Source organism: Symphalangus syndactylus, chromosome 2 (genome assembly GCF_028878055.3).
Source record: "Symphalangus syndactylus isolate Jambi chromosome 2, NHGRI_mSymSyn1-v2.1_pri, whole genome shotgun sequence".
NCBI classification, from domain to species: Eukaryota; Metazoa; Chordata; class Mammalia; order Primates; family Hylobatidae; genus Symphalangus; species Symphalangus syndactylus.
In genome coordinates, this window is record NC_072424.2 from 53,322,116 (window position 1) to 53,338,396 (window position 16,281).

Sequence of the window (16,281 nt, forward strand, 5' to 3'; positions counted from 1 at the left end):
CCTGTGATACAGATCATAATGAGCCAAGGGTAAAAGCAGGTTGACAGGCGGCTTTTGCAATAATCCAAGGGAGAGCTTATGGTGGTAGTGGCAGTGGCAAAAAGTGGTCAGGATCTGAATATATTTTGAAGGTAGAGCCAATAGTATTTGCTTGATAGTTTGAGAGAGACAGAGAAGGGAGTCAGGGGTGATGCCCATTTTTTAAGAGTTTTAATTAGAAAGTATTTGTTTAATATTTCACATTATAATTTTGATAATATCTATAATAATTATCTTTAAAATTTATGTGTACCTAATAAGGTTATACATTTCTTTTTTCCTCTGGGCCTGTTTGACTTTGTTTTGTTCTGGATATTCCTTCATAGAGAACTAATAGTGTAACCTATTAAGTTCTGAGCACTGCAGCTGGTTATTGAACATTATCTCATTAGGTTTCCCTCATGGATGAAAGCATGTGTGTAGCTGTGATGTAGTATGTAGGTTAGGGTGTTACCTCAAGGTCAAGGAAGAAAAAATAAAGATGCTAACCTGTTAGCTCTGTATGGGAAACTCTAAATGAGAATTATTAATCATGTAAAACTAATATAAAGAACTTTGCTTTATTTTGGTAATGTATTTATAAGAATGTTTATAATGAATAGCTCTTGGGGAAGATAATATAAACTATTAGATAAAGACTTTGGACTATACTGACTTAAGTATTTCTTATACTACCACATTCTTCAAAGTAGTTATTCACTTCTTCTCCACACCTAATCAGTTACTAAGAGCTGCAGAGTTTTTTGTTTTGTTTTGTCTTGTTTTGTTTTGTTTGCCATAATGACCCTTACATCCCCTTTCCATCATATCTCCCTTAAATTACTGTACCTTTTAGTGATTTTACCTTAACTTAGAGTAAAAGAAAGGTTATCAAACTTTTGCATGCATCAAAATCACTTGGAAGATTTGTGAAACCGAGATTGCAGAGTTGTGTGTGTGTTTTTGTTTGTTTGTTTTTGAGACGGAGTCTCGGTCATCACCCAGGCTTGAGTGCAGTGATGCGATCTCAGCTTACTGCAGCCTCTGCCTCCCGGGTTCCAACAATTCTCCTGCCTTAGCCTCCTGAGTAGCTGGGATTACAGGCACGTGCCACCATGCCCGGCTAATTTTTGTATTTTTAGTAGAGACGGGGTTTCACTATGTTGCCCAGGCTGGTCCTGAACTCCTGACCTCAGGTGATCTGCCCACCTCAGCCTCCCAAAGTGCTGGGGTTACAGGCATGAGCCACCACACCTGACCCAAAGTTTTTGATTTAGCGGATCTGAGGTGGGACCCTAGAATTTTCTGGTCTGGGAACCACACTGTGGAAACCACTCTTCCAAAGTACTCTGATAATGCCATTTCTCTAGTAAAAACTGTAAGTGCTCCCCTCACATCATCTGATAAATTTAGTCTAGGATTTAAGGACTACTACTATTTAACACAAGTCTCTAGCTTTTTTTCATACATGTTCTGGACATGGCCAGATTCTTATCTACCTTTGCTTTTCAATGATTTGTTTTTGAAATATCACAAAAAGTCTTCGCCCTACCCCTCCCATTTTCATCAGTCAGAATCCTGATCTTCTTACAAGGTTAATTTCTAACTCAGCCTTCTTTTTTGAATCTCTAAGCATGTGTGTGCTCTCTTTTTTCCTTTGAATTCCCATAGCATCTATACTTTTTATAATGTTACCTTATTCTCTCTCAATGTATAGTCTTTATATATCTTAGCTCTATTCTACTTTTTATAGAAATGTAAGTTCCTTGAGGATAAGAAAATATATCTTTGTCTCCCTTAAACATGCGTAAAATTGAACCACATTTTGAAATTTGTTCCTTTGTCTTTTCTCTTTCTAAATAGTATTATTAAAGTAACATATTAGTATGCCTAATATTTTCTAGCTTCTTGCTCACTTTATCTGTTGGATGAAACCCATTGTAATGACCTGAAAACTTCCTTCTGGGAACCTACTGACTTCCTGTTTTTATTTAGATTAATTCCTTTCTGATTCTGCTGCTCAGTTTTATGAATCACAATTATATATTATAATGCTACAATTTCTGTCCATTAGACTTCTGATGCATTGTAAATCATATCTTCTTTCTTGGTGAATTCTCCCAAGCCCTTAGTTTTACTAGGGTAAAAAATAAAATTCTTTATATGAAATACATATCTGAAAACTGCTCATATATCTGAAAAGTATTCTGTCCTCACAATTAATGGATAGTTTGGTTGTGCTTAGAATTCTACATGAGAAGTCATTTCTTCTTAGAACTTTAAAGGCATTATATTATCTTCTACTTTCATTTTAACTGGTAAGAAATCTAATGCCAATTTATTTTTTCTTCTGAAGCTACTTCATGGTTTATTTTTATTTTCTGTTTTCTCTTTGGGGAATTCTCTTTTATTATTTATTGAATATCTTCAATTGATCGTTTGTATTATCTCATTTTCATATTTTCTGCCTACCATTTGCTCTATGTTCTTTGGTATGTATTCAGCTTCGTCAACCATATTATGAATTTTAATTTCATATAATAAATTGTTATTTTCCCTGAGTATTTTTTTGTTCTGATTGTTCTTTTCAAGCGTCTTTATTTTATGGATATAATATCTTTTATACCTGAAGATAGTAAATATTTTTCTTAATGGTTTCCTTTAAGTAAAATTATAATTTTGGTTATCCTAGTACAGTTGTTTATCTTGTTTTCTTTTTCCCTCATGCTGATTGTTTTCTACATATATTTGATGATCCGTTCACATTTATGCCAATTTGTATTTAAATATCAGGAACTGGGAAGCCTCATTGCTGGTAACTGTGCATGCGTCTGGGACTTCCTGATCCTCATATTATATTTTAAAATAAATGGGAGGAAAACCATCTGTTTTACTGGAGACCTTTTAAATGTGGCCTTCCGTCTTCCGGATTATTGTTGGAACCTCTCATCAGCTGATGGTTCTACTTCCATTCTCTTTGCTGATAAAGGATTGCTCCTGGCTTTATTTCTATACTAGAACGGTAATGAGGTCCTGAGAAGAATAAGAAACAAATGACTGGGCTAAGTCTGTTATCTTGAACCAGTAAGCTATGGTTTCAACAGGTTAAAAATTTTTTTTGTGGTTAAATACTATACATTTCTAATATTTTATTTGACAAATAATAAGTTTGTGTTGATAACCTCATTTGATTTGATTATAGTAAACCCATAAGATGTGTAGCACAATAGTAGGTAACGAGATCGAACTATTTCTAGAAAGTGCCATACTTTGGTCTCCAGCATCTATATTTAGCTTCATATGACTGAACAGAGAACAGCCAAGAATCTAATGTCACCCAAATGGCAGCTTATTAATTTACCCTAGAAAGTTTAACTATTAAATAAACTAGATGATCAGGGTTAGTGAATTATCACCAGAGAGAAAGAATTTGCATAGAAAATCAAATTTATAGTCATACAATGTCTAGGTAAACATGAAGTTAGAAAGAGGGCCTCAGTGATGTTATTGGCTGGTATCTAGCTGAGATAGCCTGATGTATTATGTCTATTGTCAAGCAAGATTGTGATGCAGACTGGAAAATTGAGTATTGATCAGAGCATCATTTTTCTTGGATGTTGCTGGGGATCTAGAAAGTCTCCTGATGTTGAGGTTCTTTTTCTAGGTGACATTGCAATTGTGTTGATAGAAATTTAACTAAAATAGTATAGTAAAGTTGATTAGCTGTGTGCTTTCTAAGTTCTCCAGTATCTACACCAAAGCCAACCTACATAATTTTGTGTAACTTCTCAGCTACTCACAGATTATGGCTTAAGGTGGCTAACTCTGAAAACATCAATCTTTTCTTTCAAATGCAAATTTCTCTCTAAATTCCCAGAAATTTGGTCTAGCACCATATACCACACATAATCTGTATGTCACTTACAAAGAAACTGATATTTAGAAGCTAAATGAATTACCTCAAGGGTCTCATAGTAAATTAGTGTCAGACTCAACTAAATCTCAGTTTTCTGTTTTTAACTTTAATATTTTCTAGTATATCCATTTAAACTACTTTTATTTTATCAAAAGATAAAGTAATAGAAGACAATTGCTTTATATCTGACTATCCTTGGACAATTACAACCAGCAGATAGTAAGTCTCAGTAGAGTTCACTCATACAGATTGTGATTATACCATTTCTACATTTTATATGCTAATACTTACCTTGTACTCCCTTTTAATGAATGTTATATGGCCAATTAGTAATAAAATGAAATTAGTAGCATTCTTTCTTAAAAGGCAAATATATATTATAGCACCTTGGAAATGCTTTAAACTTACTTAAATATAACCAGAGCTCAACACAAATTATACTTGTTCTTAAAAATGGTTTCTCTGAAGCTTATTCTTAAGTGCAAAACATCTGGCAAATATCTTTATTAGCCTGATACAGTTTGTGTATTCTTAAAGTATAAGAAAACTATGTCCTTCAAAATTTCTATTAGTTTTGACGTTCATCAGTTCTCTTCCCCTTTACCTGTATCTCCCAGTGAGATTTAACAAAACATTGATTTAACTGTATGTCACATGTTAAATTTTAATATAAATATACAACTTTGGTTTTTATTATATATTTTCATTTTTTCTACCTTCCCATTTATTTGGATGTATTTCATTAGTTTCCTAAACCTTTTTACGTGTATGTATTCCATCTGATGATAAAACATTAGGATTTTAAATCCTAAAAATCTCTCAGATCCCAACTTTTTTCTTCCCATCCTTGAGCTCATTTTTCCAGTTGTATAGTCTTCTAACTTGGTAAACCTCTTTCTACTTTCAATCTCCTCTTCTAGTCTGTACTCCACTCATGTTATTCTTTCTTAAAACCATTTTATAAATAATTTCAAATCATATCACAATAAAATCCAAGCTCCTTAGCCTGTATGCAGTTAAGATATATATGTTCATTATAAATATTCAATAGTAGCAAGACCCTAATCAGGAACCAATTGGCACAGTCATGGGCAGCCAAGAGCTATGAAGTGGCTTCTAAATAGTCTAGGTTTCTAACAGTTTTTTTGGTCACTAGTCAAATAAAATGCTTGTTTTAAAATTATTCTCCATGTTACATGAGTGTTCTCAAATGTCTTCTATATATATACACATATGTAACATAAGGCTTTGTTTTATAAAATGCAAAATTAATTAATTATAAATTGATTTCAAGTGAAGGTTTAACATGATGACTCAGTTGTGGCTTAAACATTAAATGTTTTTAAAATATGTATTTAAAATAAAAGGTATTATTTATTCTACTGAACCAAAGTTATCTTAGTGGCAGTCAGGATACATTAAAAGTGACATAACAAAGGAAACAGGAAATATATAATATAAAATTTATCAGGTAAATCCTTAAAGACTGCTGTTAAATTACAAAAAAAATGGTGTACTTGCATTTCCTGTTATTTTTCTGTTTGATGATATGTGAGAAGAGATGAAGGAATGGTGGTAGTAGCAGGATTCAAAAGTCTTGATTTTATTCATGTGCTTCAGATGCCCCTTTTTGGCCCTTTGAATTCTTTTTTGTATGGCCACTTTCTCATCAGAAAAAAAAATTATCTGAGCCTCCCTCCCCCATGTTTAGTTTTCACTGTTAACATCTAATCTTTAGTTTCATTGGAAGTTTAATCTGTAATTCAATTGTATGTTCTTTTGAGGAACAACATTCAGAAGTTTCTGGAATACTTCTGATTTTAGAACACAATTCCTAAGTGAAATGTCCAACAGTTTAAATTTACTTTGAAGGTAAAACCAAATTCAGAAACTTTATTGTGACTTTCTTAGTTGGATAATTGTAGAAAGAAATCTATAGATCTCCTAGATATCTGTGATTCAGGTGAGCAGCTGGAAGATGGCAGATGGTGAAGAACGGCACTCCCCTCCATTTGTTCAGTGTGGAATTGTCACTTGAATAGGAAATATATGCATGCATCTTATTAGCAAAAATTTTTATATGGGTATATCCCAGTTAATAGAAATAAAATTATATATATGTATAAAGATGAATATAAAGAGCTGTTACTTATTGTGTGTGTGGATTTTTAGCCTACTGTCATTTTTCAACAACAATGCAGAATGATGGTACCTTTTTATGGTATTTTAAAAGGCTTCCTTCAAAGTCCACAACCTTTTAAAAAGGTAAACATGTAAATTAATGTGATCAAAAAAAGATTTAAATATGGTTTAGGTGGTGGGCAAGAGTCAGAGAGTATAAGCCAGTTTACAGTGTCACTGAGTGGATTGTTAGATATCCGGAGAAGAATGATTTGATTTATCTTGCTTCTGCCAGCTCAGCCTCTGTTTTTTAGCCCTGTTCTGGCCCTGAAATTTCTAATTTTGTCAAGTTCTGACTCCCAAAATATCTTTAAGTACGGAAATGAGTAAAATAACTTTTATTTTTTAAGTTTACAGCATTAGCAGTATTGAGAAAGTTGAGTTTTTCACAGGCTTGTAAAATGAAGCTAAAGTAATACTTAAACTATGAATGATACCATTCTTGTTTTTAAAATAATTATGAACAGGCATTTTTTGGGTAGGTCCAAGCGTATCCCACTCTTCATTTTTGAAACATTCAAATTGGTTATTTAAAGGTATATTACTATTTAGCAGTGTATCCTGATACTGATTATACAAATTTGAATTTTGCCAAATCCATTTGTGTCCGTTTCAACTATAGAGACAGGAAAATAATGGGCATGCACAGAGTAGTCATGATATTAATGACTAACCAATTATTTTCCTACTGTTGGACATGAATGTCTGAAATCTTAAGACTTGCAACCATTTGAGTAGCTCTTCACAATTGTTCTCTATACCTTTCAGAGGAAAAAGGAAGAAAATTAATATTAAGCGCCACTTTGCATGGGGCTTTTGATGTATATGTCATATGATCTTTATAGCAATTCTGTGAGGAAAGATGGTGATATCCCGTTTTTATAAGTCCACAGGCTCCACAGTTCAGATCTGCCTGTACACATGGCAAAAAAGTGACCAAACGCTATTCACCTCCAAGTCTGTCAGAGTCTGGAGCCTGGGCTCTTTGTTCACCATGCTGGACATTTTAGTTATGCTTTAATTTCAAGATATATTCAATTTTCTCATTTTTATACCTTTGGAATCTTGTCAGATTTTAATGTTTAAAAATTAGAAAATGGGCTATTTAACAATATGAATTTTAAATAAAATATCCCCTTTTAAATTTATTTTACATCAACATCATTGAATATGAATGGATTTGAGTACTCCAATGGTACTTTAGGATACTCAGTGTATCTACTGGAAAAAAAAATGATAAATTGAATATCTATATCACAGTGAAGTAAGTTCTATAATAAAAGCGAGAATAAAATGTGGTGGAAGCACGAAGTAAACAACAAATAAATTTTCTATCTAGGAGTCTCTGCTGTGAGTCTGAACTCCCAGTACCTAGTGTAAAGCTGTACTCATCTATGGTAACTACAGGAGACAGAAATATGTCCAGCTAATGCTGCTTAAAGGCTTTCTGGTTTTCTTAGAAAACTGTGAATATTCCTTCTAGACTTTTCTGTTGATAAAGAGAAGAAAGACTCTGAAGGGAGCCTTTGGGGGATCAATAGATAGGAATGAGATTGGTAGTCCTTGCTCCTAAAAGGAAGAGGTTGCTTCTTTATTAAACTGTGTGTTTTTTTTGTTTGTCTGTCTGTTTTTGTTTGTTTGTTTTTTTGTTTTAACCAGAAAGAGACAGGTTTGTTCAGTTTGGTGTTGAGCAATTCAGAAGTAAATGCTGAAGTACAGTGGAAGTGTTTAAGAGTAGTAGATTATCTAAATCTTTACATAACATATCTGAAGCTTTATATAACAAGTCTTATATGTTGATAAAATGTAACTTTAATGCTATTTTCAGAAAACCATGTGACAGGAACAAAAAAAGTGTTATTAGATCCCTTATGTAATAAGCTGGACTATGTAGCCCTCAGCTCAATTTTATGTTTTGAGAGAAAAGAACATTTACTTATTGAAGCTGAGAAGAGAGCTCAGAAAAATATAAATAAAAGGTGTGTTTTCTTGATTAGTAATAGGATATGAGATTGGTCTTCTAATTGCATGTAGGATCTTTTTGCCATTGTCCATTTTGAATAAAAATATGTAGAAATTATAATTTATTTTGTAATGAACAGACTGAAAAGAAGTAGGCCCTCTGAAATTTGTGAGGTTGGTATCCTCTATTAGATGCAGCATATATAATTTCACACTGAATTACATAATGTAGTTCACCCTTGAACAACACGAGTTTGGACTGCATGGGTTCACTTATGCAGGATTTTTTTTCAATAAAAGTTGCAGTTGCCTCTCCTGCCTCCTATTCCACTTCCTTCACCTCTTCCACCTCTGCCACCTGAGACAGCAAGACCAACCCCTCCTCTTCCCCATCCTTCCCCTCCCCATCAGCCAATTCAATGTAAAGACAATGAGGATAAAGACCTTTATGATAATCTACTTCCACTTAATAGTAAATATATTTTCACTTTTTATGATTTTCTTAATAACATTTTCTTTTCTCTAGCTTACTTTATTGTAAGATCACAATATGTAATACACATAACATACAGAATACGTGTCAATCAATAGTTCGTGTTATCAGTAAGGCCTCCAGAAAACACCAGGCTATTTAGTAGTTACGTTTTGGAGGAGTCAAAAGTTATATGTGGATTTTTGATTGTGTATGGTGGTTGGCATCTCTAACCTGTTTTGCTTGAGGGTCAACTGTATGGTGTTGCCACAGGCCTTTCTGAATGGCTTGAATATGTGTAGATGACTTTGTAACTAATGGAAATAATGTATTTGGACAAAACTAGTATGGGGTTTACACAAATATCAAATAACCAGTCTGCTACTTTCTCTTTAAGAGTTAACATTTTATTTGAAGGAGAAAAATGTATTATTTATTTTTAATTACAGCTATAATGCTGTCTAAAGTTCAAAGAGGAATCACATCAGTAAATAATGATTTTCTTATTTCTTTAGAAGGAGTAGTCATCCATTCAATAGCAGTCATAAAAAGATAAAAGCTAAAAGAAACCTGTCAAGCTTGAGCTGCAGTGAGAATTGGTTTCTTAGAAAAGTGTGTTGGGGATAAGAAAATGATAGCACACACTATAACATGCTAAGTACTTTGAACTGAAGGATATTGGAAGACCCCCAGAAGCAAAGTATCCTTTCAAACTTCCCTTGCCCTTCTTTCTTCTGTTCCCCTTTCTCTCCCAAGGCAGACCATAGAAACTATAATTTCTCTTCCCCCAACCATGTCATAGAAATTAGAACCCCACTTCCCCAAAGCCAGCCATAAACCTAGAAATATTATTCTAACCTTCCCCTGCCTTTCTATATAGAAGCTGGCCATAAAGAAATTCTGTGACCTACCTTGTCTGATAGTAGGTCATAAGACCCTCATTCCAAAAGGAGTTCTACCCTATACCTTGAAGGAGGGGATGCTACGTAGAAAGACCAAGAGGAATCTGAACATACAGACCTTGCCAGCTTTCCCTCCTCAGTCTGTTACCATTCCATTATACACTTTTGTCCAGTTACTCTCTATTCTTAGCTCTTAGCTCTCCATTCTTCATTGACTAAGCTTGAAAATACACAGTTTTCCCTTGAGTCTTCATTTCTGAAGCCTCCTGTGTCATGTAAAACTGATTAAATAAATTTGTTATGCTTTTCTCTTGTTAATCTGTCTAATGTTATAGGAGTGTTGGCAATGAAACTTACAATGGGTGAGGAAAGGTATTAGACCTTTCTGCCCCTACAAGTGCAACTTAATACTGACCACATCTGATTACTTTGTTCTTTTTTCTTGATGTTCATCAGGAAAACTTTTTTTTTGTTTTATATGTCTGACACTCCAAGTAAAAATGATTCTTCTATTTCCAATAAAGCAAACTAGTCAAAGTGATTTTTTTATACTTAAGATCTGGATTGCATTGGTGGCATTCTTTTTTTTTAAATATGTCATATTAGTTGGCAGTTTTTAACACCACATTAAGGTAATTGGAAGAGTGGGCTTTGGAGAAAGACGTAAGTTTCAATCCCATCTCTGACACGTATTAGCCATATGATCTTAGTCATTAGCTTTGGTTAATAATCTTTTAGAGAAAGTATTAATCATTTTATGAAAGAACCTATCTCACCATAGTGTTTTATTTCCTTTTACAGATCAGTGTACTGTTACCCGGACATACCTATTCCTTCACAAGTTCTGGTTCTTCAGTGCTGCTTACTATTTTGGTAACTGGGCCTTTCTTGGGGTAAGTACAGATATCCCACGCATGATTTGACCTTCCTTTATAAATTATGGTTAAATGTGTAAACTCTTTGTATCTTAGTAATCCATTTGTATCATAGTACTGTCATTGAATTTTAAAGCATTACTTTCCAAATGATTTTAAATTTGAAAAATAACACATAGCTTATTTAAATTTACAGGTATTTTTGATTGGATTAATTGTATCCTGTTGTAAAGGGAAGAAATCGGTTATTGAAGGAGTAGATGAAGATTCAGACATAAGTGATGATGAGCCCTCTGTCTATTCCGTTTGATAGCCTTCTGTCTTAAAGGTTTTATAATGCTGACTGAATATCTGTTATGCATTTTTAAAGTATTAAACTAACATTAGGATGAGCTAACTAGCTTTCATCAAAAATGGGAGCATGGCTATAAAACAACTATATTTTATTATATGTTTTCTGAGGTAACATTGTATCATAGTTTAACATTTTAAATTACCATAATAATGCTATGTAAATATAAAACTACTGGCGTTGTGAGGGAATATTTGTGCAAAATTTTTTCCTCTAATGTATAATAGTGTTAAATTGATTAAAAATCTTCCAGAATTAATATTCCCTTTTGTCACTTTTTAAAAACATAATCATTTGTATCTGTGCCTTAGGTTCTCCAGAGTGATGTGGAATTTTAAAGTGTGTCTCTCTGATTGCCTCCAAATAATATTTACAATATAGCTGGTGAATGTTACTCCCATATGCAACTTGTTTTCAGTTTTCTGCATAAAATCCTTAGCACCACTCAAGTAGATTTCATGAAAAGATTTCAAACTCTACTTAGTGCTCTAAGAGCATGGCATTCCAAGATGTGTTATATTGTTCAAATATCTGTCCATTAGATATCTTACAACCTCTACAGTATTTAAGGCATACATATTGTTATAGGTAGCTTTTGTTTTGCATCTGACCTCAAAATTTGTGTTCCAATATAAATAGGGGTATTGTCAAGAATGATTAATCCTGGAAAAAAATCAGTTTATGGATTAATTTAAGATATATGGCATCATATTTTGGTTTTAGAGATATTTTTTCATTCTAAAGATTTGAAATTTGCAAAAGATATAATGAAAGTTGTATGACATCAGTAGGGTATTTTGAACACATTCTGGATAGTGAGAAATAATAAAAATTTATATTCTAGTTTACTAACCTAAGCACATTAGAACTCGTAAAGAAGTATATATCATGATCCTTGAGGTAAAATATCATTAAGTTTCTGAAAAAAGGTTTAGGAATTAACAACTATATCTAAGTTAATTCTCCTCTCCCTTAATTTTTGTGCCATTTTTCTCTGTTCTGATTCTTCATCTCTCTTGATAAACCTTCACAGCTTTCATATTTGGCTTCTGCTTCTGTTTCTGCTTCTGCAACTACTCTTTAGCATTATTCACCAGGATTTCACTCCCTTCTGTTCTTATTTTACATTTTCTTTTTTTTTTTTTTTTTAAGATAGAGTTTCACTCTTGTCCCCCAGGCTGGAGTGCAATGGCACGATCTCAGCTCACTGCAACTTCCCCCTCCTGCGTTCAAGCAATTCTCCTGCCTCAGCCTCCTGAGTAGCTGGGATTACAGGCGCGTGCCACCACGCCTGGCTAGTTTTTGTATTTTTAGCAGAGACGGGGTTTCACCATCTTGGCCAGGCTGGTCTTGAACTCCTGACCTCATGATCCACCCACGGTGGCCTCCCAAAGTGCAGGGATTACAGGCATAAGCCACCACACCCGGCCTTATATAATTACATTTTCTTTGTGGACAATCTCACGTACCCTTGGCTTCTATTTATACTACTTGTTCTTAATCTCTGAACTTTGACTTATCTTTTAGCTAGAAATTACTGCTTCATCTGTAACATTTTAAAAATTGAAGTATTCATTTTTGGGGGGGCAAACTAAGGCTTATTCTGCATTCATTTTTTTGACAAATGGCACCAGCAGACACTTGATTGCCTAAACAAAAAATCAGGTAGATCTCCATATCTCTTCTGTATAACCGACTCATCAAACAATCATGTCATGTTAATTTCTACTTCCTATCTTTCCATTTGTCCCTTCTCCACTTCTATGTTATAGGCTGAATTGTATCCCCTTACAATTCATATGTTGAAGTCTTGTCCCCTGGTACTTCACAGAATAATACTTTATATGGAGATAGGGCCTTTTAAAAGTAATTAAAGTAAAATGAGGCTATTGTGTGAAGCCCAAATCCAATATGACTGGTGTTCTTATAAGAAGAGGGAGAGACATCTAGAATGTTTATGTACAAAGAAGAGGCCATGTGAGGATACAATGAGAAGGCAGTGGTCTGCAAGCCGACAGGAGAGGCCTCAGGAGAATCCAGTGTTGTCAACCCTTTAATCTTGAGCTTCCAGCTTCCACATCGGTGAGAAAATAAATTTCTGTTTTTTAAGCCACTGAGTCTGTGGCATTTTGTTATGGCAGCCCAAGCAGACTGATAAACTCTGGTTCTTGAAATTCCTCATTGGGCTTTCTGCAAAGTCTTGACTCCTTTCAGTCTTTTCTGAACATTTAAAATACAAGTCTGATTATTTCACTTCTTTACTGCAAAAAGCTTTCATTTATTTTAGAATGAACTCCATAAGCCTTCATGAGATAGATAATGCCTTTCTGGTGTGCATCTCTTCTGACTCCAAGTTCCCTTGCCATCCCCACACCAGGTATATGATGAGGCAACTAACAAATGGCTCCTATTATTCACATGGCTATGAGTCTTCACATCCCCACTCTGTTGAACTATTCCTTCTGCTCGTGATGCCTGTCCCTTCCTTTTGTCTTTTAAGAAAATCCTTATTCTTCAAGTCTCAGCCTTAGCATTATCTCCCTAGGTCCCTCCTCCCCTAAGTTGCCCAGACACAGGTGCTAGCTCTTCCCTATCCACACTGTACGGTATATTGTGCTTTATTGCCTTCATGTCTGCCTCCACTAGACTCCAAGTACTTAAACACAACATCTGGTTTTTCAACTTTGTCCTTGGTGCCTAGAATATCTTCTTCCACATGGAAGGTATTCAGTTGACAGGTGAATTTGTTAGAAAGAAGCCTTAAGCTTGTCTATATGGTTTAAGCATACAAAAACTATTTTGATTAAGGAGGAATATATATTTAGCCTGTTTTTGAGGCTGATTTTGAAACCTACAAGGTTAGAAGTATTGTATTTGTCTTGAATACTCCATATACTTTTCATTACTTTTAGGAATGTTTTGTTGGTTTCTGTCAGCCCAACTTCTTAGCTTTTGACTCTGTTAGTTGTATTTTTTAAAATATTTTTTCATCCTAGATTCTATAAACTTTCTACATATTTAGAAGTTTACTTTTGTTCTAACACTAAGGTATTTTTTTCCTCCCAGTCATATGGAATGCCTTTATTAACTTTGTATTTTCATGAAGCTGATTTGTGTTATGAATTCCACTAATGAAGAACATATTTCCTTTGAAGTCCTTCTGAAAAATACCTAAATTAGAGATCATCTAGAATGACAGCTTTCCAAAAGGCCAAGGCTGTCATGTTCCATGTGAACTTCAAACAAGTGATTATTCATCCGTGCAACAAGGTACTGGCAGAATGAGGACCCTGGAACTGACTTCTAGCTCAGTGCTACCATACCAAAGGAAACAAAAAATGCATATTGCAAAAGAAAAGGAAACACAGGAGCTTCAAGAAAGCAAAAAGCGATACAGAAAATAATGTTTTCAAAATATACTACTGAGCTCTTCAGTGAAAGATATGTACATAGTTCAGTAATGTACTGTTTTAGAATCATTTCGTAGGCAAAGCGAAGTAAACACTGATTACAGCACAGAATTTAAGTATTGACCTTGACCACATAAAAAGACAGTTGTTAAAACCTGGAAGAATGAAGAAGAGGGGTGGAAAGAGACCTAAGGGGGAAAGAGTCATGTTGATATCCTCATTTTATGAGAGGGATGATGGGGAGAAGAGAGAAATTAAGAAATACGTCTCTGGTAGAGGGAGTATATATCTTGAAGGGTAGCAGAGTATGCCACCCCAAAATATGCCATTTGGGCATACAAATTATTTTGAGCTTATAACAGCAGATGCAAGAAGGATGCTTTGACCACCCCTTTTTCTTCCTAAAAACCAGGACGTAAAACTCCCATATGGAAGATGTCCTGTCTATACCAGAAGGAAAGTAACATTTTTGTCACAAGGGCTGAAAAAAACCTGTACAAACAAACCTTGTTAAAGTAACCCTTATTGTATTAGTCCATTTGCGTTGCTATAAAGTAATACCTGAGGCTGGATAATTTACAAAGAAAAAAGTTTATTTGGCTTACTGTTCTTCAGGCTATACAAGAAAGCTGGTGCCAGCATCTGCTTCTGGTGAGGCCTCAGGAGACTTAATTATGGTGGAAGTAGAAGGGGGAATCTACGTATCACATGGTGAGTGCAAGCAGAGGAGGTTCCAGGATCTTTTAAACAAGCAACTCTAGCATGAATTGATACAGAACTCACTACCACTAGGACAGCACCAAACCATTCATGAGGGATGTGCCTCTGTGACCCAAACACCTCCCACCAGGCCCCTCCTCCAACACTGGGGATCACATTTTAACATGAGATTTGAAAGGGACAAACATGCAAAATATGTCTCTTATCTTCCCAGTTATGTTCCACCATTTTCTGCCCTAGCCCCAGCCCCTTTGTCTTGTCACATTTTCGTAATTTACTACTCTTTGTCCAATTCAGTATATAAGTATTCAACTCTTACTGATTTGTTGGCTTTTCTCCTGTTAATCTGTCTTTTATTACAGAGCCCCAGCTGGGGCTCCTAAAATGGACAGAAAAGATTTTTTTCCTCCCCTACAGTTGATTAAAACTATGAAGGTAATCAATACAGCACAAGTTGAGTATCCCTTATCCAAAATGCTTGGGAACTGAAGTGTTTTGGATTTTGAGTTTTTATTGTAGAATATGTGCAGAATACATAGCAGTTGAGCATTCCTAATAAAAAAATATGAAATCTGTAATGCTTCAATGAGCATTTCCTTGAAGCATCATGTTGATGCTAAAGAAATTTCAGATTTTGGAGCATTTCAGATTTCAGATTCTCAAATTAGAGTTGCTCCATGTGTATAACAATGTTAGGAGATGGAATAAAAGGGAAGCAAGAAGAAAATGTCTCAAGAGAAATTCTCTTGAGAGAATATAAGAAGTCAATAGACAATATTTAAATATATTAAAGATAAAAAATATTTAAAGGAGAAATTTTATCAGAAGATAAAATAACAGCCATTGTGATTATATGTAAATATGTCTTGGAATTTTCTGGCAGCCGAGAAAAAAGATGGTGGATAATGAAGATTTTACATTTGATAGAAGGAAGCACTCAGTTTCCCTCCTGATAATTTTTTCTGGCACCAAAATTTAGAAGGAAGTTACATTGTGAATTCTTATATAAAGAATGTTAACGAACAAATGTCTTTGCTAAAGTTTAAATAGAAAGACCATATGCAAGGAGACAGAATATGGGATCTCCAGGAAAATCATTTTGGCTATCAAGAAATCGCAACATGGATTAGCTTTGTGTGTATGTAATTTATTCACTCAGCAAACATCTAAATTTGTAGTTATTTCAGGCACTGGATCGTGGCTACTGAATTTCTACAGTTAAAGAAGATAAGACCCATCATTTCAGAACTTGATCTAGGAATTGGTAGCCAAACGGCCTTTGGTAGTAACTGGACCTTGTCAATATCTACTAAGATGGTATGTGTCTGATATGATAAATAAATATACATAAAAGAAATCACTTTATCAAGTTAACAGTTATAATCAAAGATACCCCAATTACCAGAATTTTCATATCTCCAAACCACAATGCATCCTCTCCTGGTAGCATAATCAGAAGGTTACTTGACGACT

At 34.4% G+C, this 16,281-nt stretch overlaps 1 protein-coding gene across 1 annotated transcript in view; it reads left to right on the top strand.

Moving 5' to 3' along the window:
* LMBRD1 (LMBR1 domain containing 1) overlaps nt 1-10,937 on the top strand; it is a 123,856-nt gene extending 112,919 nt beyond the window's left edge. Inside the window, exons 15-16 of the mRNA XM_055257228.2 lie at nt 10,253-10,344; nt 10,523-10,937. Of these exons, the coding sequence (XP_055113203.1) occupies nt 10,253-10,344; nt 10,523-10,636 (206 nt within the window). The 3' untranslated portion in view covers nt 10,637-10,937. The remainder of the gene's footprint in view (nt 1-10,252; nt 10,345-10,522) is intronic.
* The last annotated feature ends 5,344 nt before the right edge of the window (nt 10,938-16,281 follow it).